Genomic DNA, 25,325 nt, shown 5'->3' with positions numbered 1-25,325 from the left:
TACAAGGTTAATGGAACTTTATTGCATAACGTACCACATTTTTACATTATCATTAAAAAAAAACAAAGCAACCTCCACATTTTGGAATCATGCACAATGCAACAAAAACTATTACAATATGTGTTCAAAGATTTTACTACATTTTGCATTTTACATAATGTGGTTGTAAAAATGTTTCATTACATATTGAAGCCAGAATTTATTACATTATTTACATATTGAGGCGTTAAAATGCCGCATTACAAACCTCCTACCATGGTTAAACAGGAGGCCCAGGCTGTTCTAAGGCTGATGATAAAGCACACATAGGATTGAAGCAAAGAAGTCATGAAAAGAGTAAAGGTTCAAATGAGGACTTCCACCTGGTTACTTGGTGCATTCTACAATGAAACCTGTCTCAGTCACAAGCCACAGATACCCAAGGTCATAGCTGGCGTGTTTGATCTTCACAGACATTTCAATTTTCTTCCAACCTGTGCCCTGTGGCACTTGGCCAGAGATGCCAGTTCTGGAAAGGAGAAGGTGCTTTTTAAAGTAAATTATCTCTTTACTTTCCACATTTGGAACACAAATGTATAGGTGGGCTTTACCTTTCGAAGAGCTGGCCATCTCGATTTACAACAAAGACATTTCTGTCACTCCCAACTTCGACATTGATTGCCGCTCCATCTATGCGGTTCCATACAGGCTCGTTGCAGGAGTTTGACATTTGCTGTCAAAGTAAACAAAGATGGCAACAAGCCCATCGGTGAATATTATAGCAGGAGCTACAGCAAGAGCTTGAAGACACAAGTTTACCATGAAGTAGATCCGTTCTTCTGAGTTCACACCCCAGCATCCAGTTGGAGCACAGCTGTAATAAATCAACAAACCACTCATGGTGTCCCAGTTCATGAGCTCCTTTATGGATGAGGCGCTGTTGGCATTCAGGCAGTGGATGCTGTCGCTGATGGTAACTCCTACTATCTGACCTTGTCCTCCTGCATCTACCTGCTTTAACTCCAGACCTGAAGACACAAAGAACAGCATCACCAAAAAAAAATGAAAATGGGAACAAGGCCCAACCTGTAAAATCTGGCTCTGAAACATAATACTCACCACGAGTAGGAACGAAATCAGTGGCTACAAATTTATAGACTTCATTCTGCCGGTCGACTCCCCAGATCCCTGGAGGTCCCACTGAGACATGCTTAAGAGGCACAGAGCCCAGTTTGGACCAACGTGATCCACTCAAGAAAAAGGCGCTGGAGTTTTTGTCTGTCATCACAACCATCCCCTGGCCAGCATCGATCTGGGCTGCAGGAAACTGCTGCGGAGCAGCGCTGCAGGTCCAACCTGTAGAGAAGAACCAACTCATAAAATAAAGGCATAAAACACATTTTGGGCATTAATTTGCCCTTAATGTCATTTTCTGTCAATCCTTCACACAGCCATGACCTCCTGATAGCAAAGCAAAAAGCCTCTCTCACTATTTGAACAAGGCAGGATGTTTGAGAGGCCCAAGGCAGGCCTTTGGCTTCACTCCATGGCCCCTGAGGCTGGACACAGCCAGGAAGTTCTAAACCAGGGGTGTCAAACTCCAGTCCTCAAGGGCCGCAGTCCTGCAACTTTTAGATGTGCCTCTGCTGCATCACACCTGAATAGAATAATTAGGTCATTAAGGCTCTGAAAAACTGATCAACACAAGGAGGAGGTAATTAAGACATTTCATTCCAGTGTTTTGTACCTGTGGCACATCTAAAAACTGCTGGACTGCGGCCCTTGAGGACTGGAGTTTGAGACCCCTGTTCTAAACCAACCTCAGGTTTATTGGACAAAACAGGCAAGTGGTCGACCAATGCATAGGGTTTTTCTTAAAAACTAAATAGTTATCACTTTCACTGATATGGGTTTTTGTATATCTTTTTTTTTTTTTTAGAACCGAGCACACATAAGCTCTACGGTCAGTTTATTCTGATTTTATAACTAGATAATTCTAGCTAATAACAATCTAATAATAATCTACAGTAACTAACACTAACTTTATACAAAACTCCAACATATATGGAAAATTTCTTTACTGACTTGAATGAACTTCTATCTCTCATATGTATTGATTATGATTGTTTAATAATTGTCGGTGATTTCAACATTCATGTTGACAACCCCCAAGACAGAGGGGCAAAAAAGCTCTAATATTTTAGAGACTTTTGGTTTAACACAACATGTCAAACAAGCAACACACACTCAAGGACACACACCGGACCTGGTTATCAGTAAGGGTGTGAATATTTCCAATCTCTCTGTAACTGATGTCACCCTGTCGGATCACTTCCTGTTATCTTTGAAAGTTATTTATCTTTTAACCCACTTGGACAAACAGCAACCATCACAAAACGTTCTCTCACTGAGAACACAGCAGAAACTTTTAATCAAATCTATTCTTCTTCCTCACCCTTAATCTGTAATGATGTAGATAAGTTGGTAAATGATTTTCAGTCTAAAGGTTCAGATATTATTGATTCCATTGCCCCAATTAAAATGAAGGTTGTGTCTGGTAGGAAGAAATCTCCATGGAGAAATACACAAACAGTTAGATCTGCAAGACAACTCTGCCGTAGGGCAGAACGAAAATGGCGTAAAACTCAACTCCACATTCATTGTGACATCTATAAAGAAAAACTACGTAACTATCATTTAACACTAAAACATGCAAGAGAGGCTTTCTTTGCAGATGTCATAAAGAAAAACATTAACAATGCTCGAGCTTTATTTGCAACAGTTGACAGAATCACAAACCCTCCTGTGATGTTACCGCCTGAATTCCAATGTATTGCCGCCTGCAACCAGTTTTCTAGGTTCTTTTCAGAGAAAATTTTAAAAATCAGAGGATTAATCTGTACATCTACTATAAAGTCAGTACCAATGATGTGCCCAAACAAAACAAATACAGGAAAAATGACCCAATTTCAACTACTTAATTATAAAACCTTACAGGAAATTATAAGTCAACTAAACTCCAGTTCCTGCTGTCTGGATGTCCTAGATCTATAACTCTAGAACATTTCTTTAAGAAAGTCCTGCCTGTTATTGCTGCTGATCTGATCCAAATAGTAAACTCATCGCTCTCATCAGGCGTTTTCCCCCAGGCTCTGAAAACAGCAGTAATCAAACCACTGATAAAAAAGAACAATCTGGACAAATCACTAATGCAGAATTACAGGCCGACCTCTGACCTCCCATTCATCAGCAAAGTTATTGAAAAAGCTGTTTAAACAATTAAATAGCTTCCTAACAATAACCAACCGCTTTGACTACTTCCAGTCTGGTTTCCATGGTTACCACAGCACAGAGACCGCCCTTGTAAAAGTGTTCAATGACATCCATATAAATACGGACTGTGGCAGAACCACAGTGCTGGTTCTGTTGGACCTCAGTGCAGCTTTTGACACTGTTGACCATGACATATTACTGAATCGACTGGAGAGTTGGGTCGGACTCTCCGGTCCAGTGCTTAACTGGTTTGAATCCTACATAAAGAACAGGGATTTCTTTGTTTCAATTGGAAACTTTTAATCAAAGAGGTCAAAGGTCACATGTGGGGTACCCCAAGGTTCAATCCTAGGGCCCCTTTTATTCAATATTTATATGCTCCCACTAGCTCAGGTTATAAAAGGAAATAATATTAGCTACCATAACTATGCAGATGACACACAGCTCTACATTAAGATGTCACCAGGTGACTCTGAATCCATTAAAATCACTGAACAGATGCTTAGAACAGATAAATATGTGGATGTGCTAAAGCGTTCTCCAGCTGAACAGAAACAAAACTGAAGTTATTATTTTTGGACCTAAAGAGTAGCAATCTAGAGTTATAGATCTAGAGTCAATGCACAGCTTCAGTTATTACAACTAAAACCCAGCGATCAGGCCTGAAACCTGGGAGTAGTGATGGACTCTGACCTGAACCTCCAGAGCCACAAAGTCGGCCTTCTATCACCTGAAGAACATTTCCGGGATTAGAGCATTTATGTCTCAGCCAGATCTAGAGAAACTCATCCACGCGTTCATCTTCAGTCGTATTGATTATTGCAACAGCGTCTTCACAGGTCTGTCTAACAAATCAATCAAACAGCTGCAGCTGATCCAGAATGCTGCTGCTCACGTTCTCACTAAAACCAGGAAGATAGAGCACATAACACCAGTTTTAAAGTCCCTCCACTGGCTCCCTGTAGCTCAAAGAATAGACTTTAAAATACTGTTGTTAGTTTATAAATCACTGAACGGTTTAGAACCACAATACATTATAGATCTGCTGTTGTTGTATCAACCTTCCAGACCTCTCAGGTCTTCTGGTTCTGGTCTGCTCTGCATCCCCAGAACCAGAACCAAACGAGGAGAAGCAGCTTTCAGCATCTATGCACCACAAATTTGGAACAAACTTAAAAAAAACTATAAAACAGCTGAAACACTGACTTCTTTTAAATCTCGACTAAAAACCCACCTGTTTAGGATTGTATTTGAAATGTAATCAATTACAAATTTAATGATGGAACTTGACTTAATGTCATGTTTTGATTTCTGATTCTATGTTGAAATTGCACAAAAATCCGTGAGGGACGGCAGAGTCCCAGAGCAAAATTCCGTGAGAGGTGTACGGAGCCTGGTGCCAGAAGAAAAACGGCGAGTGACTGAGGGTCACTGCGCGTAACACAAACCCTGTAAATTCTAGACACAAAGATCCGTGAGGGACGGAGGAGTCCCAGAGCGAAATTCCGTGAAAGAGGTGTATGGAGCCCCGTGCCGGAAGCCCATTAAAATGCTGTCTACATCGTTTTAACCTGTGTGATTGTGAGCGTGAGTGGGAACAAAAATAGCAACAGGTATTTTGTTCCATATAACACAGTAGGAGTGTAACAGGTAAACCTTCTGTCGATGCAAACTCGACTAAAAACCCACCTGTTTAGGATTGTATTTGAAACGTAATCAATTACAAATTTATTGATGGAACCTTGACTTAATGTCATGTTTTGATTGTTGATTCTATCTTGCATTGTGTTTCTGTCTTTGATATGATGTAAAGCACTTTGAAATGCCTTGCTGCTGAAATGTGCTATGCAAATAAAATTTGAGTGATTGATTGATTGATTGATTGATTGATTGATTGATTGATTGATTGATTGATTGATACAGACTTAACAAAGTGGTGCTAGGTCCACAGATAAATCTGATTTTTACATAACACCGTAAAGGGAAGGTCAGATCTACTCTAAAGTGATTTAAAGAATAAAAAATACACATTTCCAGCTTTCACTAATCACTTTGTTACAGTTTTCTAACAGTTGACACTGACGACTCCTACACCAGTCCTCTAGTCCTGCTTACTGTGTGTGATGGCAAGATAACTACAGGTCCTCTTGGTGGTGAGTGGTTAGAAGTAACAGACAAGTCATGTCATGTTTTTACCCCAGTCCAATGGAAAGTCATGCTGACTTTGTTAAAACTAATTTCTCAACCTTGAATTTTTTTTCACCACTGAATAAATGTGCCCAGATGAAAGGTTACATATTCCTGTCTAATTAGAGGAGCGCTGTTATGTATTTTTTTTAGGCACATAGTGCCATTTTATTGCACAATCAAGTTACTGTAACTTTCAGTTGGTAGAAACATTCTGAATATATCAAACATGATTTAACACAAATCTGACTTGGAAATGTAATGCCTTGAAATCGGGCCTCTCTGTTCTTTCCCTTCACTCTTCCTGCCTGTTTTGCGGTCGTCACAATGAAATATTTCAAATATTATCATTGTGATTATTATTAAAATGCTCATTGCCAAGCAATACAGCTGCAGTCAAGTTAGTATCGCGACATCTGAAATAGAAGTCACATTGTTTGACCGTGGCAGCTCCACACTCCATCAAAAGTGAGTTGCCACTGATATGAGTGGCAACAGTGTTTATAGTTTTTGCATTCTGTTGCACTGGGGACCCACGCAAAACAAAAACCTAAGCTGTCCAACGATCTAAAATATTAATCTTACTGATTTCAATACGATTTTTTGCTATTTTGACTAACCTCCAGACGATTGTAGTTTTTTAACCATTTCGGTGAGGTTAGCTTTGAGAGTGGCAGACAGCTTGTCATTGGTGTCCTCGGTCAGGCTGTGCTTGATGTCGGAAAGATGTGCTGCCAGGTAACGAGCTGAAATATACCAACAAACATGTTTGTGAAAAGAGGAATCATCTTACTTTCACTTGAAACTTAGAAAACAGCTTAATAGCTGTGGTCGTATTCATGCCTGCGCCTGTAAACTGTTGTGTATGCGCTTTTAAAAACAGGAATAGCATGTCAACTCAAACGGCGGCGAATGAAGAAGTGCTGCCGCTGCGTTCTGCGGAAAGGCCAACGCTGAAAACCAATCAAACACACGTCGTACTTATTTTCACTAAGCTTTGTCCTTTAAAACCCTGGTATTTAGTTCATTTGATTTCAGAAGGGGCTGATGACATTAGTATTACTGGAGCATAGAGTATTTATGATGAGTAGAAGAAGACTCACAGTATACGCCGAGGGCAATGAGTCCAGCCAGCAGTACAACGTTCAGGATTCCCAGAAATATAATAACTTCTAGGTAAAGTCTCTTCTTGGAGCTGCTTGAACCTTAGCAAGCAAAATTAATATTATTAATATTAACTTTAAAAATAATAATAATAATAATAATAATAATGATAAAATACATAATGCATTTCTCTGTTATTTCATTCTTACCTCTGTTCTTACATGTAGGAGTTTTGTAAACGGGTTCATTAGGATCCAAATTCCCATAAGTTCCTTCCATTGCTTGATGCTCAGCGCTGGTCGTCTCGCACCGACTATAAAATCTGCTGCAGTCGTTACGCTAAGTGAAAACTGCAGAAAAGAGCTATGTCACCTGATGGGAAATACCATGATTAGAGATAATGGCAGAATAAAGAAACTTGTGACCACAGTTTCAACATAAGCTTCCTGAAACTTATTGATTTCATAAGTGTAGATTTGGTTTTGCTCTGAGTTTCCTCGGTTTTGAGTAAAATTGTTTTATATCTTTCAGCTCTTGAACTAAAGATACCTGTAACTTGAGACTTTTCTTTGCCGTTTCCCTCTTGCTAAGTTTGCTCCCTACACGCCGTCGGAAAAGTAGGTCCCAGATATTCTCACTTTTTAATCTTCTGTATAAGAGGTTTAGTTTTAAAAGAATCAACAACTCACTGCGTTTCATTTACTTTGTACTTTTAAAGCAAGCATCTTTATCGTGCTGTCGTGTCGACCGGTTTTGGAAGTACATCAGGAGATTGAAGGAGGGAGAAAGTTTGTTCCTTTAGCAGGATGTCGTTGTTGCACTTGATTATTCCTTTACAGTGTGATGGTTTCATCAACAAGGGAAAAAATGCTCTAGGTTGGCTGGGGCACCAGGCACAGCTCTACTGATCCAGCACTGTTTATTCATGACTATTATTATTTTTTCGTCACTTCAAAGAGTCTAACTTGTTGCCGCGGGTTTTAAGATCCTTTCTGACAAACATCTTGAATCTATGGAAGAGGTTAAAAAATATGCATTTACGTCCAACACTGGATGTTCATCAGAAGAAATCATGTTTATGAATTTAAAAATAAAAGAAAGAGTGTTTTCTAAATATGCTAAATATTCATACAAGGGTCAAATACATGTTACTTTGATATAAGACAAAGCTTTTTTTTCTATTAGTAAAAGACCAAAGAAATGTTTATTATTATCCTTTTGCCTCACTTCAGATTTTTTTTTTTTAACAAAGAGAAATAAAATGTCATGAAACTTGAATTTCATTAATTATTCGTTTCATGAATTAATGAGGTTTATGACACAACAGTTTGATTTTATTCCCTTAATAAAATCATCATGCACAAGCTATATATTTTTGTGATATCACATATTTTTTGGTGATATATGCCATGTAAGAGGAAAAAAAGACATTGAAAATAGAAGAAATCAGCAAGTGAGGCAATGTTTATATTTTATATTTTAAGTGTCACCCAGAGCCCCAACTTGAACGTAATAGAGAATCTGTGCAGGATAGTTGAAGATTAGGGTGAAGATCAAATTGGCAACATTTTAAAGAGTATCACACACTTTTACTAGGTGTTGTTAGCCTAGTTAAAGTAATCTGGGATTTAGCTTTTCCACCTACACCAACATTTCCAAACATGTCTGAACATGCTCCCATCAGCTTCACCTGATGCTCATCACTAATGAGCATCAGTCAAGAGACAGAACAAAAAGCCATGCACTGGGCAGAAACTCTGGCTGCCTTTATGTGACGCTTTAAACCAAGAAACACATGAACAATACATTTCTTTTTCAAGTCAACTTGAAGGAAATGCATTTGAATTGACACTCTAATCACTCAGCATTCATTCATCTGTCCATCCATCTATCTCTAGCAGGGACAGGTCGTTTGGTTATGTTGTGTGAAAATAGAGGGAACAGAGAATTTATACTGAAGTGCAGTATAAATTTGGTTTTCTTGAAGTGAAGTTGTATAAGATATTTTAGAAAACAATACATTAGAAGCTTTTTCCCGTCCATAGTCAGAGTCCAAGTGCTCGAATTTGGCGTATCAAGTGGATATTATGCAAACTACAGGGGTTCGCGTTCTCTCCCACGTTTATTTGCATGCAGAGCGGGACCTCTAGTTTCCCTCCCGCTGCAACTTTTCGCGCTATGGTTTAGGTATTGGCAGCGCCATCCGTGTAAATCCCCACGTGGCAGCTCTCACTTCCATCTGTCATTCAGTTTCATCCGTTGATTACATCCCACTGCAGAGACAAACGCCACGTTGATTAGTTAAAATCAGAGGCTTTTGTAGGCCATGCGTCTCTGTGGGAATTGGAAAGAAGCAGCGGTGCAACCCAAAACTATCTGCAGAAGAGCAAAGATTGTTGGTAAGGACGATGAGTTACTCTTTTCAAAGCCCTGGCGTCCAAATTGTATGTATGTGTACGAAATGGTTATTTTTGTCGGACAAATGTCCCCTAATTAAAAAAGGTAATAACCATGAAGAAAGTATTTAGTAGAACGACGTGATTTGGAGTATTGGTAGTGTTTTTGTTGCAAACTCAACGAAAAAAATTAAGCATTACTGACGGGTTTTTAACAGTAATTTACTGATATACGTTATAATACTTTTTTGTTCCCAATATTTTGAATGCGTTTCATAGCTCATCATGAACAAGATCATAAATACTCTGTGAAGCAACTTTGCGGGCTTTTTCTGGAGATTGGGTGTGTGTTCGATATGGCTGAATATCCCGTTTCCACACAAAAAAACGCATCTGTCACATGGCCATAGGTCTGGTCGACAGATGCGGTTTTTTGTATAAATGGGATCTTCGACGACATCCTAAGTTAGGAAGCAGGGTGCGAAAACACGTAGAGAGTGAGACCTCTTTTCTTTTTTTTTTTCAAAACCTATCTTGAAATGAGCGCGCCGGCTGCCCCGCCACCAAAATCAAAGGCGTGGTCGTTCAGCCTCTCACTCCCTAGGAAGCGCAGAGCGCAGTGCTGTTGATTGGCTGGAGCTCGGTGACGACACCAACCAACGCGGTTCCCGATTGGCTGGAGCAATCCAGCTGCTTCAGAGCGCCAGAAAACAAGCTTGAGCGGGTGTTGCTGTTCAAGCGGGGCAGCAGTACACAGTGTCCGCTCTCCGGATGACACGCAGGACACACATACGCGGCTAGGAGTTGCCCGCTAATTTTAAAGAGGGAAAGAAGCGGCTATGTTTGGCTAAAGCAGCTAACGCAGTGACAAGACTGTGACCCACATCGGAACACATCATTCATTTCAACGGTCACAAAAAGGTGAATAATTGTGCATTTCTTCCAGTTGTTTCCTGTTATCTGTGTCGTGGTATGCTGCTCCACTGACCTAATACCTTCAGCTAAGTTGATCATTAAAGTTATTTTTGATTTCTTTTACTATGTGTAAGTCACAAATAAAGTATTTTTAGTTCATAGGTAGCTCATGTAGTGCAAGTAATTGGGATTAATTTAGCCGAACTGGCCCTTTTCTGGTTGATATCGTTAGCGGTATAAGTTACGTTTCAGATCGGATTGAACTTTGATTTGTTGCAGTGTAATAACACATTAAGTTTCCATCACATGGCACGGGTTATATGTCAGCAGGTTAAGCTTAAAACATGGTAATAAGGGAGCGAATTAGCTTGCTGTTAGCCCGCTAGTTACCAGATGTTTGCGCCAAATTCTTCTGAACGTCTCGCCTGACATTAAAGCTACTCTTCCGCGGTGGGTTTCTTTATTACTAACCAACGTACAGTGACGATAAAACCGATGGGTAACGACGTATGGATCACATTTGGAGGATTTGGTCAAACAAAAGGTTTTCAAAAGCATACAGAAGTGCCATTCCTGGTTTACGTTCAGTTGGGTCGATGACATCACAGGAGGGACGATCAAGTCAACACGCTGGAGTTTTGATCAACTTGGAGATTTATTCTCAGACGTCAGAGTTGAGATCTGTGCATTAAATCCCATCCGAGTGGAGAGGATTCTAGTTGCAAATCGAGGAAGACGGTGGAATTAGCTTCCTGTTGTAATTGCACAACAAGGCTCTCTGGACTCCCTGTGAGATCAGAAATCCAACAGGGAAACCCAGAAGTCGCTGAACTCCCAAGTTCAGTATCCAACATGCTACGCGTTTGAAATGTTAAAGTTGTAGGTGTAAACCAGCGATGCACAATATGACTAGTATTTATCGCAGCATTTATTCGTTTTTCTTGCCCACATCCGTCTGAATTGCTATGAAAAAGTGCAATTTCTCTCTGCGATTCATAAAGTATTTTTGAATTTGAAACAAACAAACCAAAAAAAAGGCTGTTGCATAGGTAAGAAACTGCAACAAAATTTTGTTTTGTGAATTCAAGTCTGAGCACTGTTACTTTTTTTTGGCAGGTTTTCCAAATGGAGGTGGAATGCCTGGCACTGAAAGACCTCACAAGTGTGGGGAAAAGTTTTTCTGTTCCTAAAGAAGATGGGAGACAAGGTGAAAAGGTGGGCTTGGATGTGCTTTTTACTGTTGAATCTACGCCTAGTCAACTGCATCCAGTAAAATCCGGCAAAACGTTTTCAATCCAACTTTGAGTTTACGCAAACGCACAACGAGCACAAACGTTCCCGATTCTCACCAAACTCTCTCTGTGTTGCAGGAAAACGTGTGCTTAGAGAGGAGGAGGTCCACCCCGCTGAAACCGTCAGAGTCCGGCGTTCCCGTTTTCCTGGTGAGCCGGAAGGCGTCGACCTCCGACCTGGCCCACATCACTCCCATCAAGTGTGCGGGCTTGGCCGAGCCGTGGTCGCCCACAGCCAACCTGAAGGTGCTCATCAGCGCCGCCAGCCCGGACATCAGAGACAGGGAGATGAAGAAGGTTCTGTTCAGACCTATAGAGAACGACGAGGACCAGGTGGTAGACTCAGAACCAGCGGTGGAGGATGCAGAGGTAGAAGACCCAACTCAGGTATTTGGACCCTGGAAAGATTGGTACCGAGCCCAAACTTGATAAACATGACGTATTAAGGGATGGAAAACAATTATGGAGTCTTATTATATATACGTCTATATATATTTTTGTTTGTTTTTTTAGTTTGAAGGGGCTTTTGAGGAGGAGGATGCAGAGAAGAAGCCGAGCAGGAAGGAGAAGAGCCTGGGTCTGCTTTGCCAGAAGTTCCTGGCTCTTTACCCCGATGACCCACCAGCTCACAGCCCCGTATGGATCTCGCTGGATGAGGTCGCAACCAATCTGGGTAAGTGCAAGAAAGCGATCGGAAGAGCAGCTTTACCTTTTTACAACCCGGGGCTGTTTTCATAAATTCCACTACGGCTGTCAGGAGTGGAGCGCCGACGGATCTACGACATCGTCAACGTGCTGGAGTCGCTGACCATCGTGGGCCGGATGGCCAAGAACAGCTACACCTGGTATGGCCGACAGCGGCTGTGGAGCACGCTGGAGGTGCTGCAGCGGAGGGCCCGGGAGCAGGGCTACCACCGGCAGATGGACCTGCCCGCCGAGGCCAGGAGGTCCGGACTGAGCCGAGAGGAAGATGGAGGGGATGGAGACTCAGGAAATGGTAAAAAACAAAAAAAGACAATCAGAGAAATACCAATGTTTTAGGCATTTGTTGATAAATTTATATTTCCTCTTCTCAAATAGCCTGAGTGTGAACTTAAATCTGCTTCGTTCTGCAGCCGGGGGCAACAGAAAGGACAAATCTCTGCGCATCATGAGCCAGAAGTTTGTCATGCTCTTCCTGGTGTCCAAAACTCAAACCGTTACCCTGGACGCGGCGGCCAAGGTCCTCATCGAGGAGAGCCAGGACTCCTCGAGCCACAGCAAGTACAAAAGTAAGAAAGAACCACAACGCGTCGCACTGTTTTGGTCCAAAATCGGAATACAGCCCAAAAATGTTTCATTTTCTTTACCCGTTTAGCCAAGGTGCGGCGTCTGTATGACATCGCCAATGTCCTGACCAGCCTGGAGCTCATCAGGAAGGTTTATGTCAGAGAGGAAAGAGCCAGGAAGCCGGCCTTCAGGTGGCTGGGGCCCGTGAAATTCAGCAGCTCTGGAAAAATGGGTAAGAGTTAAAGAGAAGCTCAGAGACAAAGCTCAAAGAAAATATCTGATCATCTGGATTTTACTGATGGAAAAGTGGAAGGAAAGATCTGCTGAATGGAATCAGCTTATTTTAAGCTTGAGTGGCTATGAAATGAAAAAGCTAATCAAACCTGGTCGCACTAAGAACAACACTTTTAAATGCGGACATTGCAATTAAGTGAAGAGGACTCAAAATTAGCTACTTTTAGTTATTAAGGCATGTAGCAAACCAAACTATTTCCTGTGACATTTTCAAGCATGTCTGCTGTTCATGCAGGTTGTGAAGGAGAGCAAAACTAAGAGACAACAGGAAGTAGGGGCGCACCGACTGCAGTTTTCTGGCTGATCACCGACCTTTAAAAAGATTTGGCCAATAACAATTTATTTTTGCTGAAAAGTTGCCAAATGTAGCTATAAATATAGCTAATATGGGTGATCCGTGGTGACGTAGCGGTTAGCACAACCCGTATTTGGAGGCCTCGAGTCCTCGACGCGGCCGTCGCGGGTTCGACTCCCGGACCCGATGACATTTGCCGCATGTCTTCCCCCCTCTCCTTCCCCGTTTCCTGTCAGTATACTGTCATATAAGGGACACTAGAGCCCACAAAAGACCCCCTGGAGGGGTAAAAAAAAAAAAAAAGCTAATATATTAAAGTTGCTAAGTTGGTGACTACAGCGGAGTTTCTGTTGTTAGCCGCCCATGTGCAGATGTGACCTTGTGGGTGGGTTTGTCGGGTTGATTTTAAGACTTTTGCTGAGGTAGGTAAGATCGGTTAGATTAGATCGGTTTCTTAAGTATCGGCTGATCTCCCAAAGTTGAAGAAACTGGGCCAATTTATCAGTTGACCTCTAACAGGAATGCTAAACATAGTACAGCAAAGTAGATCTTTTTATGGAGAAACACAAAATGCAGAGTTTAGTTAAGGATTTACATTCTCCAAAGAATTCACACAGTTTCAGTAATGCTAACCATGCCATTATAACTAATTTAAGATGCTAAAGCCATCATGAAATATGAACCCTATAATTTCTTAGCCTTTATTTTAGAGTAGTAAACCTGCTTCACAGCTTTTGCTCAAACATCCGAGCTCTTCAAGGTAAATCAGAACCAAGCTTAAAAAAACAATCGGAAGCCGGCCATAACATTCTGATTGGTGCATCTGCATCAGACATGCATGTCCAAAGCTTTGCCTAAATTCCGGTACTGTGCCATTGTTTTGTTTTTTGTTTTTTTAACAGAAAGCTCCTTGGATGACGCACAGAGCGAGGCCGCAGCGAGCGAGGACTTCAGGAAACGAAAGATGGCACGCCATTCCTCCTTCACCGTCACACCTGCTGCGGCCGGTGTGCAGCGGCAGGTCAGCTCTGCCCCCAGCAGCCCGCGCCACCACCTAGCAGGTACCAATCACATGAGGATGCTGGCTTTGACTGTTTTTTTTTCTTCCAATTATTATTCTTTTTTTAGCTCAGAACATACAATTAAACTTGATATTCTGCACGCTGCAGGTATCCAGAATCACTCTTTGGATTACTCAAGAACGACCACAACCAACAGTCCCGCGTGTCAGCTGCAGTGTGGAGGCAGCACAGAGTGAGTTCATACTAAAACATTCTGAAACGTTTTGAGTGCGCCTTGTAAAAGAATTTGTATTATTTCAATTTTTGTCACATTTTGTTGCGTTACAACCAGCGTTCGATGCTTTTTGTTGAGATTTTATGAGAAGGATCCACAGGAAAGAGTAAAGCAGAAGGAAAATTAAACTAGTTCCCATTCGGGTTTTGATTTGGACTTTGACTAGGCAATTTTAAACATACAGTATTGTTTCTGTCCAGCAGTTGCCTCAGCATGCCGCTGTACGCCCAGCTCACACACACCGCCAGCAGCTCCCTGCCCCCGGCCTCCACTCAGCCCTGCCCTGAGCACCTCCTCGTCCCCTCCCCGCACTGCCTGGCCTACCTGCCCAGCCTCTCACACCCCTCCGTCGTCATGCTCTACAAGCCGCCGGAGCAGCAAGAATGGGCGCCTGAAGGTCAGAGGTCAGCCAAGATGGAGTCTGAGGACGAGGGGAAGAGGAGAAGAGTGTCGGGTGAAGGTGAGGAGGAGGAGGAGGCGGTGTTGAGAAAGAAGAGCAGATCTGGTTCAGAGACGTCTGAAAAGGTGAGGGGACAGTTTGTGGCGTTTTGGTTAAATCCTGTAGAGGTCTCTGGTCCGCACATCCTTAAAAAGTCTTCAATTCATGCATCTAAAATTAGTTAAAATATCTTAAATTTATTTTAAATAAACAATATGCTAATCACAGGTCTTACATTTTGTGGTAGCAGGATTATTTAATCTCGTATATTCTATGTAGTCTTTTTTTTTTACTTGTGGGACTTTTCTGTCAGGCAAACGTTGAAGCTGCTTCTTCATTGTGTTCTGTGACTCGAGGCGGTTGAAGTTACTGGTAAACTTGCTGCTAATATACCGTTGCTAGCTAGCAAGGAACCATTGGTTAGGGTCCATTTCTTTGTACATTCCTGACATTATATGGGTCTTAAATTTCATTCCTAATGGTCTTACAAAGGTTTTTAAAAGTCTTTATTTTGAATTGGTGAATCCTGCAGAAACCCTTTATGAAAGTGTCATCCTAAATCCCTGTTTTTGTTTCTGCGCAGATCGGAGCTCAGTCTCAAAGAGAAGCAGCAATGTTCTCAGAGACTTCTGCTGTATCGTGCCCCTCTGGCCAGCAGAGGGCCACAGAGAGTCGTGCTGGCAACAGCATTGGGGAGAACACGCAGCCATCACACTACCTCTACGTCCCCAACAGTGCAGGTAAAACATGCCACACTCAGAGAGCAGGCATTAAAAATATGAACGTTTAAGAATAAAGAAATTATAGGCTCCCTTCTTCTCCGTGTCTCTTATTCAGGATTAAACAACTTCAACTTCCTTATCCCCGCTGGACAGCCTGCAGTCAACATGTCTCTCCCTCCCAGCAGTGTGCCCACCATGGCTCTGCCGTTCGTCCTGGTGCCTTCTGCCGCACTCTCTCACTACCCCCTGGTGGCCGGTGGCGTACAGCAGACGCAAACGTCCGATAATCCCAGCGGTCTGCGTTTCAGTCTGCCCACCATGATGTCCCCCGCCACCTTCATGGTGGGGACGGCGCCTCATAGCGTAATGGAGGCATCAGACATCAGCGTGCAGCATCTTCCATCGCCGGTCGCTCCGGAACAGGGCAGGCACCGTGTGTCGGCAGCGGGGACGCCGCGCTCTCCCGCAGGGCCCAGACAGAACGTCGGCGTCAGCACACCAGAACCTTCGGTACGGACCGGCTGTAGAACCTCCGTCTTTCTCTTTCTCCTGCTTCCGTCTTCAAATTCACTCGTACCGAATTATGATGCTGCATGTTACATTTTGTTTGTTGGTCAAAAAGTTCTGTTTGGGTCTGGTCCAAACAGAACACTTTCTTCCAATGGCTTGAGTGAACTAAACTATAGCTTTATGTACACACCATCATTATGGGTTCTATTTGAAAGGTTACACAGTCAAAAATAATTTAGATTATTTAGCCTGTCAGATGAAAAATAAAATTGGAGTTAACTTCTCAAAGTCATATTTTCATCATGTTATTCATATTTTAATAAATGTCACAGCTCTAAGTATCTAATTAGCCAGATAGGTATTTTGCTCCTAACTAAATACTTGGAGGTAAGTTTTTACCTTACTAATTAAATATTTTTGATACGGAGCTAAACTTTCAGCACCAAGCTAAATTTTTAGTTTGCTCAGTATGCATTTGGTTTGAAAATAAATATTTAGCTTGCTAATTTAGTTTGAAACCGTGACATTTATTAATTAAATAACAGGCCAAATTATCGCTGGTATTTTTTTTGACAGTTTTAACTTAATAAATGACACTCATACCTCCAGTCACATCTTTCTTCTGCTCTCTTTTCAGACTCCACATACACCCAAGGAAACCACAGCTTCCTCTTCCAAAGAGTTCTTCCAGACCCCAGGAACTCTGGGAAGTGTAGTGAGTGCCGTGCCAGCCGCGCGGAAAAGAGGCTCCGCCCAGAGGAGACTGGACGTCGGCCACTCCGCGGCGCCATGAAGGGATGAGAGTTTGCGTTTAGGCAGCCACTTTAAAGTGGGGAAACATTAAGGAAAGCTTTTGGTGCTCACGTTACCTGGAAACAAAAGGGAGAAGAAATGTTTTTAGCAAAACGACTGAAGTTTTTTTTAATTTTTTTTTTTTACTATGTATCACTCTGAAGATATTAGCAGATCAAAAATGCCTCGAGGTTCGATTCCAGGACATTTTACGTAAATTAGCCAAGCAGTATTGCCAATCTACTGCCCTCTCGTGGTGGGGATTGGTAACTGCTCTGTTTTTTGTTTTGTTTTTTTAAATTCAGCCTTAATATTCCCTCCCATACATGATCAAGCTACCTAATTCTTCCCATTTTATGTATAAAAGCCCAACTAGTATTTATACTTTAGCTAATATATGTTAATTACAGAAGCTGTAATGGGACACTTAGCTTTCTTTTAGCACTAAACATTTATACGTAATATGCATCTCATTTTAAAGAGATCTTTAGCTGGCCCCCATTGTATTGTGTTACATGAAGAAGGTGTAATAGGAAATCTGCTCTCGGTTAGCGGTAGGAACGACCTCGTTTTAGACATTTCTGTACAAATCACTAAAGCCTTAAACGTTTACAGCCTTTCAAGTTGATATTACTCTTCAGGAGGATGTTACTTATTTTATTTTCAGGGTAAGCCTCAAAAGCCCAGCGCTAATACTAAGAACGAAATGTGACGATGCTCTCAGGTACTTGAATACTGGTACTGCATGAAATGTATTTATATCAGAGTACTGTAAAAGACGTACAGGGGGATCGATCTTTTGTGTTTTTAATCTTTGTCCTCACATATCCAGCAGCCTTACAGTGTTGGATGTTGACAGCTGAGATAAGAATGTTGTCTTTAACCACTGGTTGGTCTTGCTTTCAGTCAACCCAACAGAAATCCTGGTGCTTATTCAGGACTTTGACACACCACTCTAACCAGTGGGTGTGTGGGTCTCTATTTTACAGGTTAATGTCAGTTGTTAATATTCCTAAATAATAGCCGGTGTTCACCGAGCAGAATGTGGGTTTCTGTGTTGCTCTCTCACTGTAGCGCTGCTCTCTATAGTTCTGGGAGTGCACCGGTTTTCCTTCGATGCATTTCACAAGCTTCATTTTAATAAAATGTGGTGTTTTTTTTTTTTTAGTTTTGTGTTACATGTGTGTTTTCATTCCAACATTCCATTCAGCCAACAAGCAGTTTTGTTTTTTATCACAAGACAATAACGTATTAACTTATTGAGAAACGGCGGTGTTGCATTGTGTTAAAATGTCGTGTTGAGTCAGTTTTTTTATGCCGAACCGAGGCTCGGTGCTGCCTCGTGCCGTTACGTCACACTCCGGCCGTGGTGACGAAGCTGCTCTGTCAGGTGCGCTCCGCCCTCTACGTCAGAGCCGACAGTAAATGTGAGCTGAGCTCACCCCTCCGTGAAGCTCCTCCTCCCGGAGAAACAGTAGAAATGTGGAATATGTGGCATTTCGGCGTCGCTGTTAGTCTGGAGCCTCCGTGGAAGCGTCTGCATTCAGGGTTAACGCGGAGCAGCAGCTCAGCTTTTCTACCCTCCGGAACCAGGTCTGCCTTTTAATGAGCGAGTACTGTTTAATTTGAGTTTTCTATCAACTAGAACTCTTAATGATAATGTTGCTCTGCTTGTGTTTATAGTACTGAAGGTAATATTTAGCTAGGAGGTGCCGGGGCTGCTTTCCAGCTGCATTTGCTAAGTGACGCAATGTTTTATTATTTAGTGGATGTAACTCAGTTTGGTTGTAGAGTTTTACGCTCAGCCTAAATATAAGGCGCACAATACATCTGTTAATGTTCAGTTGCAGTGTTTAAATTGACATTTTACCCTTATTTAACAAAAAAATGTTTACCTTTCCCATGACGTCTGTTCTCATTTTTGCCTTAAGAGTTGTTCCACAATGTTCCACAATGCTCGAGTTCTGTTAGTGTTGGTTCTGAATATCAGCTTTTATATCCCCCAATTGTCCCCAGGATGTTGCAGGTCCCCTTCTTGGGAATAATTAGTGAAAACGGGATCAACTTTCCCCACTTTAAAGCTAAATCCAAACTAACCAGACCTTACTTTCTATTGGTCCGTTTCAGTGAAAGTGCACCTTGCGCAGACCTGGATAAATATCTAAAAAGAAAACGGAAAAAAAAAAAATTCCGGACTGTAACCCGCACTATCCATTCATCTGTTTTTTTTTTTTTAAACAAAAGAGATTATGGGAGAATGCTTATTTTTTTCGTTCTATAACAGATGTTTTCATCTGGCTATCTTCCATTCATTTGTGTGGTATAAAGTATAAAAATAATCAACATTTTCAGACTTTATTCACTATCTTCCTTTTAAATTGCTCTTCTCTCCATGTTTGCAGCTCCCATATTGGAATATTGCAAACAAATGCTAATAAAGAAAATACTGCCAAAAAAAAGTCAGAAAAATGTGTAGACACCCTGTAATCACCGACTGCTTTTCTACTCTCTCCGGTTACTTTTTAGTAGGTCAGAGTTCACATAACGTTCATATTTTCATCTGTCGAACAGGAGTGAATCTACAAAGCCTGGAAAGAGCGCAGCTTCTCACTCAGACGCCGTCATGCGCTGATCCCAGGGCCGCTGCAGCCCCAGGCATGGCGCCTCGCGAACATTCCTCTGGGTATTAGTCTGCCCTCTTGTTTGGGTTGACCTTGTTTGCACAGCTTTGTTTTTATTTTCCTCCGTGTAGCAGATGCGGCCATGATTTGGGGTTGATGCCTCAAATTATGGACCGTTAGCGCAGTAACCACAGGCTTTTATGGAGGGGGCGAGTACAGTGTCAGAATGCAGAACGGCCTTTTGTTGCGGGGCATGTCAAAGCAGGACGGTCATGATCTCACCACCTTTCCGCAGAAAGACGCACAATGCCCAACTGGGGAGGAGGCAACAAGTGTTCGGCGTGCCGCGGAACGGTTTACCACGCCGAGGAGGTGCAGTGTGATGGGAAGAGCTTCCATAAATGCTGTTTTCTTTGCAGTAAGTACATCTGGAAAAAACACACAATAGGAGAGGGAGGGTTTTACGAGAGCTCCGCTCAGCGTTCATGTAAACAGGAAAAAAAAAAGAAAGAACAGTAAAATAAGTCGTACCGTCATGGTAACAAAAGGATATTGCAATAGTTACGAGGTCATAGGTGAAATCGGAGAAGTTTAAAAGATAAGGATGTGTCAACGGTGTGTGAACTCGCCACGCCAAGCAAGTGAAACCTTGAAGCAAAGTCTTGCTGAATGCAAAAAATGATAGAGTGAAGCTTCAGCTAAACCTCATTGGATTTATAGCAAAGGAAGAGAATTTCTGACTTTGAAAAGTCAAAAATTGCCTAGAAAAAAACTCACATTTTGAGGTTAATCTCAGAAATCTTTAGGAAAAAAAAAAACATGGGAGATTTTAGAGTTTAAAAATATGTTGAAAATGTTTGACTCTTCTGATTTCTGGTAGTGTTTTTTCTAGCAAGTTTTTGATTTTTCAAACTGAGAATGTGAGATTAATGCCAGAAATTTTATGAAAAAAACCCAACAAGAACATTTCTGAATGTTTTTTTCTGAAATTTGCTATTTTACATTTCTTTTATATCTACGGTGGCCCCAACATGCCATTGATAGGAATGACTTGGCTAAATTAAGTTTCACTTATTTATTTTTGTCATGTTTTCTTGTTTGTCATGGTGAATTCACACACAGTTAACGTCCTTATCTTAAATAGCCATAAACGTCTCAGATTTCATCTATGACCCTGTAACTGCTGTACAGTCACTTTTATATAACGATGGGAAATAACAAATCCACACTCTTACTCTTTCAAATTTTATGTTTCAACATAGGAAAGACTGCACTTTAATTATTTAGCCTCTTAAGTCTGCTTATGGAGACTCAGAAAACTGCCAAAAAGTCCAACTCTTCATCAGTGGAGTGTCACCATTAGAGGAAGTTAGAATATGGTAAAGTGAAAAAGTTGTGGCTAAACTCTTCCGTCTCGGCACATGGCACCATCTGATCGGATGTTATTAAGCCGATGGTTATGGAAATTTGCTGCATATATTTGTTTATCGGGAATATGGGGAGATGTGTGTTGGTTTCACAGCCATGAATGGTCATGGAAGCCGAACTCTGTCTCACCTCTTCATCAGCCTTTTTGCTCAGGTTATTGAGTTCGCGTTTTCTTTTTGTGGAACGGCTGAACGATTTCATCCCCGTCTTGAACTGGCCTCGAAGGAACCCTGAGTAGGAGGATTACACGTATCTGTAGACAAGAAGAAAATGATCAAAGCTGCAGAAAAGGTTTATTTTTCACCTAGTTTAGAGAGCTTGCTTTATTAAATCTTTTTTAAACACGTGTATAGAGGTCTTTTTAGTCCCTCCCTTTGTTTCTCTTGCACCATGAAAGACGTCTTTATTTGCACACTGTAGAAAGAAGGGGCCTCATATGACTCTCTGTATTTATTGTCCGTTTGCTCACAGCCAAAGCTTCTCACCATAAAATTGATGATGTAACTGTACAGTAGTGAGGAGGAACAGTAAACACAGGGCCTAAACCTCGGAGATTCTCCAATTAGAGCAAAGACAAACAAGATGGAGGGATTGGACGTGCTTTCACCATAAAAACGATGCTCACCAGAAAAGGAGTCCTCCTGCCATTCAGTGAAAATCTTTGTCTGACTTTGAGGTTATTTATCTACAAATTAAGGGAAACAGAATTGTATTCTGAAGAAAGAAAAAATTAAACCTAAATGACCAATTTGTTTAGTTTTTGAACCGTTTTCATGATCTAATCAGAAATGTTTCAGCTCATGTCCCCGCGTCTTTGTGCGTGTCCCCAGTGGTCTGCAGGAAGGGTCTAGACAGCACCACGGTGTCCATCCACGACCAGGAGATCTACTGCAAGTCGTGCTACGGGAAGAAATACGGACCAAAAGGCTACGGCTACGGTCAGGGAGCGGGAACGCTCAACATGGACCGAGGCGAGAGGCTAGGGATCAAACCGGAGGAGTAAGTCGGCCAGCCCCATCGGTGCAGAATGATTACAGAATTATAGGTTGTTCGTTTTTGTTACTAGGCCTCCTTTTGTCATTCTAATTCAGTCCAATTTTCAACTCCAACCCGACTCTTTGCAGTTTTCCACGTCGTTTCCAGGTTTTTGTATATGAGCGGTCACAGGACCTAAGTGGAGCAGCGAGGTCGACGGGTTCTGTGGCTCGTTATGTGGAATGATGCTTATTAGATGTGGCTGCTGACCGAGACAACATGTGCTGGAATCTGTTCTGCTCAAAAGCTAGCCAAGCTTCACATGGAATCAGTCATTATGGCATTGCAATCATATGTATCTTTTCTTTTTGATAAAGCAAACATCAGCCTCATACACACCCATACGTCAGGTGATTAGTTATGAAAGAGTTGATTATGTAACCCAAAGAACCCTGTTCTCACTCTGCTCTCTGTCCTTCACAACAAAGACCCTCATTCAGTCATCTCTCAATAAGCATTGGATCAGGGGTCCTAGAGTGGGGAGGAGTCAGGTTTATGCTTCCATCTTTTAAAAAAAAAACATGTTTATTCCTTTATCTTTCTCATTTTTGTCACAATCAGGGTGTCTGTGCATACTTAAAGTCTTAAAAAGTCTTCATGTATCTAAAACAAGGCCTTAATATTTCTTAAATTCATTGAAAAAAATAAGTTAGCCTTTAATATATTAATCACAGGACTTACATTTTGTCTTGGCAAGTCTATTTAATCTTGTATTGTTTCTTTTCTTGCCGAGAGGCATTCAGACCCCTTTGTGTTCTTTGACTTGAAGCATTTACTGCTAACAAGCCCTTGGTAGCTAGCTAGCTAGCATTTTTGCACTGATCATGGCTAAGTGTAAAATTATCACTACTTAAAAAAAAAAATCCTAAATTTGAGGTGGTGAACCTCAAATTTAAGTAGAAACAAACAATATCTCATTGTCAGATTCTTAACGTTGATAACTTGAAGGAGGAAAGAACCTGTTGACGGATTTATTATTTCAATATGGGCCAATTTCTTTCCTCCTGTAGGACTCAGACTCACAAACCTACAACCAACCCCAACCCGTCCAAATTTGCCCAGAAGTTCGGCGGGTCGGATAAGTGTGCGCGGTGTGGAGACTCGGTCTATGCAGCAGAGAAGATCATGGGGGCAGGCAAGGTGAGGCCACAACAACCGCTAGCATCAGCTTTGCATGAAAACTTCCATCTAGTTTTTTAAAATCAAAACTCAAAATCCAATCTTACGAGTTACATTGCAATTGCATTGAGTCCTTGAACTTTTTGACATTACTTATCTGTATTTATTTGTAAAAAAAAAAAAATGGAAATAATCTTAGAAGCAGCTTTGTGTTGGTCCGTCACCTAAAATCCCTATAAACCCATAGAAGCTTGGAGCTGTGATGTACAGGGTCTCCATGCATCTGAAACTGAAGGTCTTGAAATGTCTTACATTTTTAAATGAATTTTAGTCTGAAATATGTTAATCACAGATCTTCAGTTTTGTCTTGGCAGGACCCAAGAATCATTTAATCCTGTATATTCCAGGATTTTCTACTAGAAAAAGTTTGTGTTTTGATCACGTTCTGTGTCTCAAGATGGTTGAGGCTACCAGCAACTAGCTGCTAATGTATCCTTGCTGGCTAGCTTTTTTTGCATCCATCATAGGTTAGTGCAAATGCATCCCCTGTTGGATGGACGACGTTTGTACATTTTTGTAGGCCTTAAAAAGTCTTTCATTTGAGTTGCTGAAGCCCACAGAAACTCTGTTGCAACAAAGTATGAAAAGGTTTCAACAGGGTGAGCAGTGATGAACCTGCCACTGTGAGGGCTCTGCTGATTTACAACAGATGAGGTCACATTACACATTAGGAAATTAATGAACCATATAAACAAATCCTCAAATAATAATTGTTTGCAGAGAAGAGGGTGTTTTTTGTTATTTAGAGGCAGACCAAAGTATTTCCTCTAGCTGATGGGTTGTGGCTTCACTAAAGAGCCGATTTATGGGCCATGATGTAACCAGAAGCAGAGTCGTTAATGGTTTTCCAGATGAGAGCAAAACCTTCAGTTGGTGCTGAAACCCTAACCTGTATTTTCCAGAGTAATGAAGACACCGAGAGGAGCCCCAGGCTGCTGGGAAACTTTCCTTTACGGCTTTTAATGGGAGGAATTTAGAGGCTTCAACCTACATCTGGAATCTGTTAAAATCACTTCTGTCTTACAAATCTATAAGGAGTTGTAAAGTTGATTTTTTTTGTGTGTGGACATTTTACACAAACCTCAATGAACTTTATTGTGAATCTGAAAGAAAGAAAAAAGCAAATAACCTGAAAACTGAGGCAATCTAGCAAGAAGAAAATTAGAAAATAGCGAGTGTAATATTAAAGTTTATCTCCATATTGATTACTTTTGCAATAACAAACAGCTATATCTGAATGTGTTATAATTAAACTGGCAAGTTCAACTAATTGTACCATGTGCTGGACACCATAATCATACTTTCCTTTGCAAAGGTAAATAAAAGTGAGCAGAAATTGAACTAAACTGTCACTTTCTTTGGGGTTCTGTCTACGTAGCCGTGGCACAAGAACTGCTTCCGCTGTGCAAAATGTGGCAAAAGCCTGGAGTCGACCACTCAGACTGAGAAAGATGGAGAAATTTACTGCAAAGGTAAGACGGAAATGAATGTGATGTCAGTCAGTCACTCTGATGTAGCTTTGCTTTTTCTTATTTGAATAATCTACTGTAATAATCTCATCCTTATGTAATAACCAGATGACTCCTGAAGACAACTTTCTTCAGTAGTATCAGTAGAGTGGGTTTACCCTAATGCACAACATAACTTTACTCGTTAAAAACACAAAATGCTGTAGGCAGAAGCAGCAAACTGTACATTTATCATCAGTAAGATAAGACTGCAGCTGCTGACCTCTGAGAATCTGGTCCTGTTGGTGTTCATCACGTTCCTCTCCTCACATCAGCCTTAGTTTTGTTGGTTTGGCTGGATTACATCAGCTTGGTCCCCGTCCAGACAGTGTTGCAGAAACATCCATTATTGTTGCTCTCCCTCACCACAATGACTCACAATGGTTTAGTTAAGCAGGCGACACGCACACACGTCAGCAGATGGGTGTTTGCTCTGTGTCAAAGTGACGCCTGGCACTGATCAGCAGCGTCAGGCTCAAAAAGATGCAGTGATATCTGCTGTCTCTTTAAGAGAGCAGGAAAGTCTCATCTGGCACATTGCTGTTGAGAGATTTAAAGCAGGGTTTGGTTAGGAAACATGTCAACATTTCTCACCGTCTTCTGCAGCGTGCTACGCCAAGAACTTCGGCCCCAAAGGGTTCGGCTACGGCCAAGGAGCCGGCGCTCTGGTCCACGCTCAGTGATGTCACTCCCCTCCATCTCCAACTTGAATATTTTCTGACTGCTTAGTTTCCTGATGTCCTGTTGTGCTCAAAAAATGTGCTGTTCTAAATAAACACATAAACCAAATA

General features: G+C 41.5%; 3 protein-coding genes and 1 long non-coding RNA gene across 7 annotated transcripts; 2 read left to right on the top strand and 2 right to left on the bottom strand.

The window, feature by feature from the left end:
* LOC114160889 (fish-egg lectin-like) lies at positions 1 to 11,333 on the bottom strand. The gene is made up of 8 exons (XM_028043805.1): positions 11,204 to 11,333; positions 6,753 to 6,893; positions 6,543 to 6,644; positions 6,060 to 6,185; positions 1,099 to 1,335; positions 799 to 1,007; positions 591 to 712; positions 1 to 508 (listed from the first exon to the last, which is right to left on the bottom strand). The coding sequence occupies exons 2-8, from the start codon at positions 6,820 to 6,822 to the stop codon at positions 367 to 369; spliced, it is 1,008 nt and encodes a 335-aa protein (XP_027899606.1). The 5' UTR covers positions 6,823 to 6,893; positions 11,204 to 11,333; the 3' UTR covers positions 1 to 366.
* e2f7 (E2F transcription factor 7) lies at positions 9,596 to 17,930 on the top strand. 2 transcript variants are annotated; one of them, XM_028043801.1, is made up of 13 exons: positions 9,596 to 9,860; positions 10,971 to 11,069; positions 11,225 to 11,533; positions 11,660 to 11,819; positions 11,904 to 12,143; positions 12,262 to 12,417; positions 12,504 to 12,647; positions 13,907 to 14,065; positions 14,174 to 14,258; positions 14,504 to 14,825; positions 15,323 to 15,479; positions 15,577 to 15,971; positions 16,609 to 17,930. In XM_028043801.1, exons 2-13 carry the CDS (start codon positions 10,980 to 10,982, stop codon positions 16,762 to 16,764), a joined length of 2,373 nt encoding a protein of 790 aa, XP_027899602.1. In that variant the 5' UTR covers positions 9,596 to 9,860; positions 10,971 to 10,979; the 3' UTR covers positions 16,765 to 17,930. The 2 variants fall into 2 exon arrangements, with proteins under 2 accessions (XP_027899602.1, XP_027899601.1); XM_028043800.1 differs by having other exon boundaries at positions 14,501 to 14,825.
* Positions 12,212 to 19,673, bottom strand: LOC114160891 (uncharacterized). Of its 3 annotated transcripts, XR_003598885.1 has the most exons (5): positions 18,659 to 19,673; positions 16,575 to 16,840; positions 14,625 to 14,721; positions 12,496 to 12,635; positions 12,212 to 12,394 (listed from the first exon to the last, which is right to left on the bottom strand). It is a non-coding gene; the product is annotated as an uncharacterized LOC114160891 (long non-coding RNA). The 3 variants fall into 3 exon arrangements; XR_003598883.1 differs by lacking the exon at positions 14,625 to 14,721; XR_003598884.1 differs by lacking the exon at positions 14,625 to 14,721 and having other exon boundaries at positions 12,249 to 12,391.
* csrp2 (cysteine and glycine-rich protein 2) lies at positions 18,177 to 25,323 on the top strand. The gene is made up of 6 exons (XM_028043806.1): positions 18,177 to 18,356; positions 19,680 to 19,802; positions 21,643 to 21,811; positions 22,858 to 22,987; positions 24,405 to 24,498; positions 25,141 to 25,323. Exons 2-6 carry the CDS (start codon positions 19,691 to 19,693, stop codon positions 25,215 to 25,217), a joined length of 582 nt encoding a protein of 193 aa, XP_027899607.1. The 5' UTR covers positions 18,177 to 18,356; positions 19,680 to 19,690; the 3' UTR covers positions 25,218 to 25,323.
* Positions 25,324 to 25,325: the final 2 nt, after the last annotated feature.

Source organism: Xiphophorus couchianus, chromosome 17 (assembly GCF_001444195.1).
Source record: "Xiphophorus couchianus chromosome 17, X_couchianus-1.0, whole genome shotgun sequence".
In the NCBI taxonomy this organism is placed as follows: domain Eukaryota; kingdom Metazoa; phylum Chordata; class Actinopteri; order Cyprinodontiformes; family Poeciliidae; genus Xiphophorus; species Xiphophorus couchianus.
The sequence above is the reverse complement of the archived record's forward strand: the minus strand, read 5'-3'. Positions and strand labels throughout refer to the sequence as shown.

Coding starts and splice junctions, on each gene's coding strand:
- LOC114160889 (XM_028043805.1), bottom strand. CDS start 6,822: ATGGAAGGAACTTATGGGAATTTGGATCCTAATGAACCCGTTTACAAA. Junction 1,336..6,059: donor AAAACTACAATCGTCTGGAG/GTTAGTCAAAAT, acceptor TCTTCTCTACAG/GTTGGACCTGCAGCGCTGCT. Junction 1,008..1,098: donor TGATTTCGTTCCTACTCGTG/GTGAGTATTATG, acceptor TTGTGTCTTCAG/GTCTGGAGTTAAAGCAGGTA.
- csrp2 (XM_028043806.1), top strand. CDS start 19,691: ATGCCCAACTGGGGAGGAGGCAACAAGTGTTCGGCGTGCCGCGGAACG. Junction 21,812..22,857: donor CTAGGGATCAAACCGGAGGA/GTAAGTCGGCCA, acceptor TTCCTCCTGTAG/GACTCAGACTCACAAACCTA. Junction 24,499..25,140: donor TGGAGAAATTTACTGCAAAG/GTAAGACGGAAA, acceptor CGTCTTCTGCAG/CGTGCTACGCCAAGAACTTC.
- e2f7 (XM_028043800.1), top strand. CDS start 10,980: ATGGAGGTGGAATGCCTGGCACTGAAAGACCTCACAAGTGTGGGGAAA. Junction 11,534..11,659: donor AGGTAGAAGACCCAACTCAG/GTATTTGGACCC, acceptor TTGTTTTTTTAG/TTTGAAGGGGCTTTTGAGGA. Junction 12,648..13,906: donor CAGCAGCTCTGGAAAAATGG/GTAAGAGTTAAA, acceptor TTTTTTTAACAG/AAAGCTCCTTGGATGACGCA.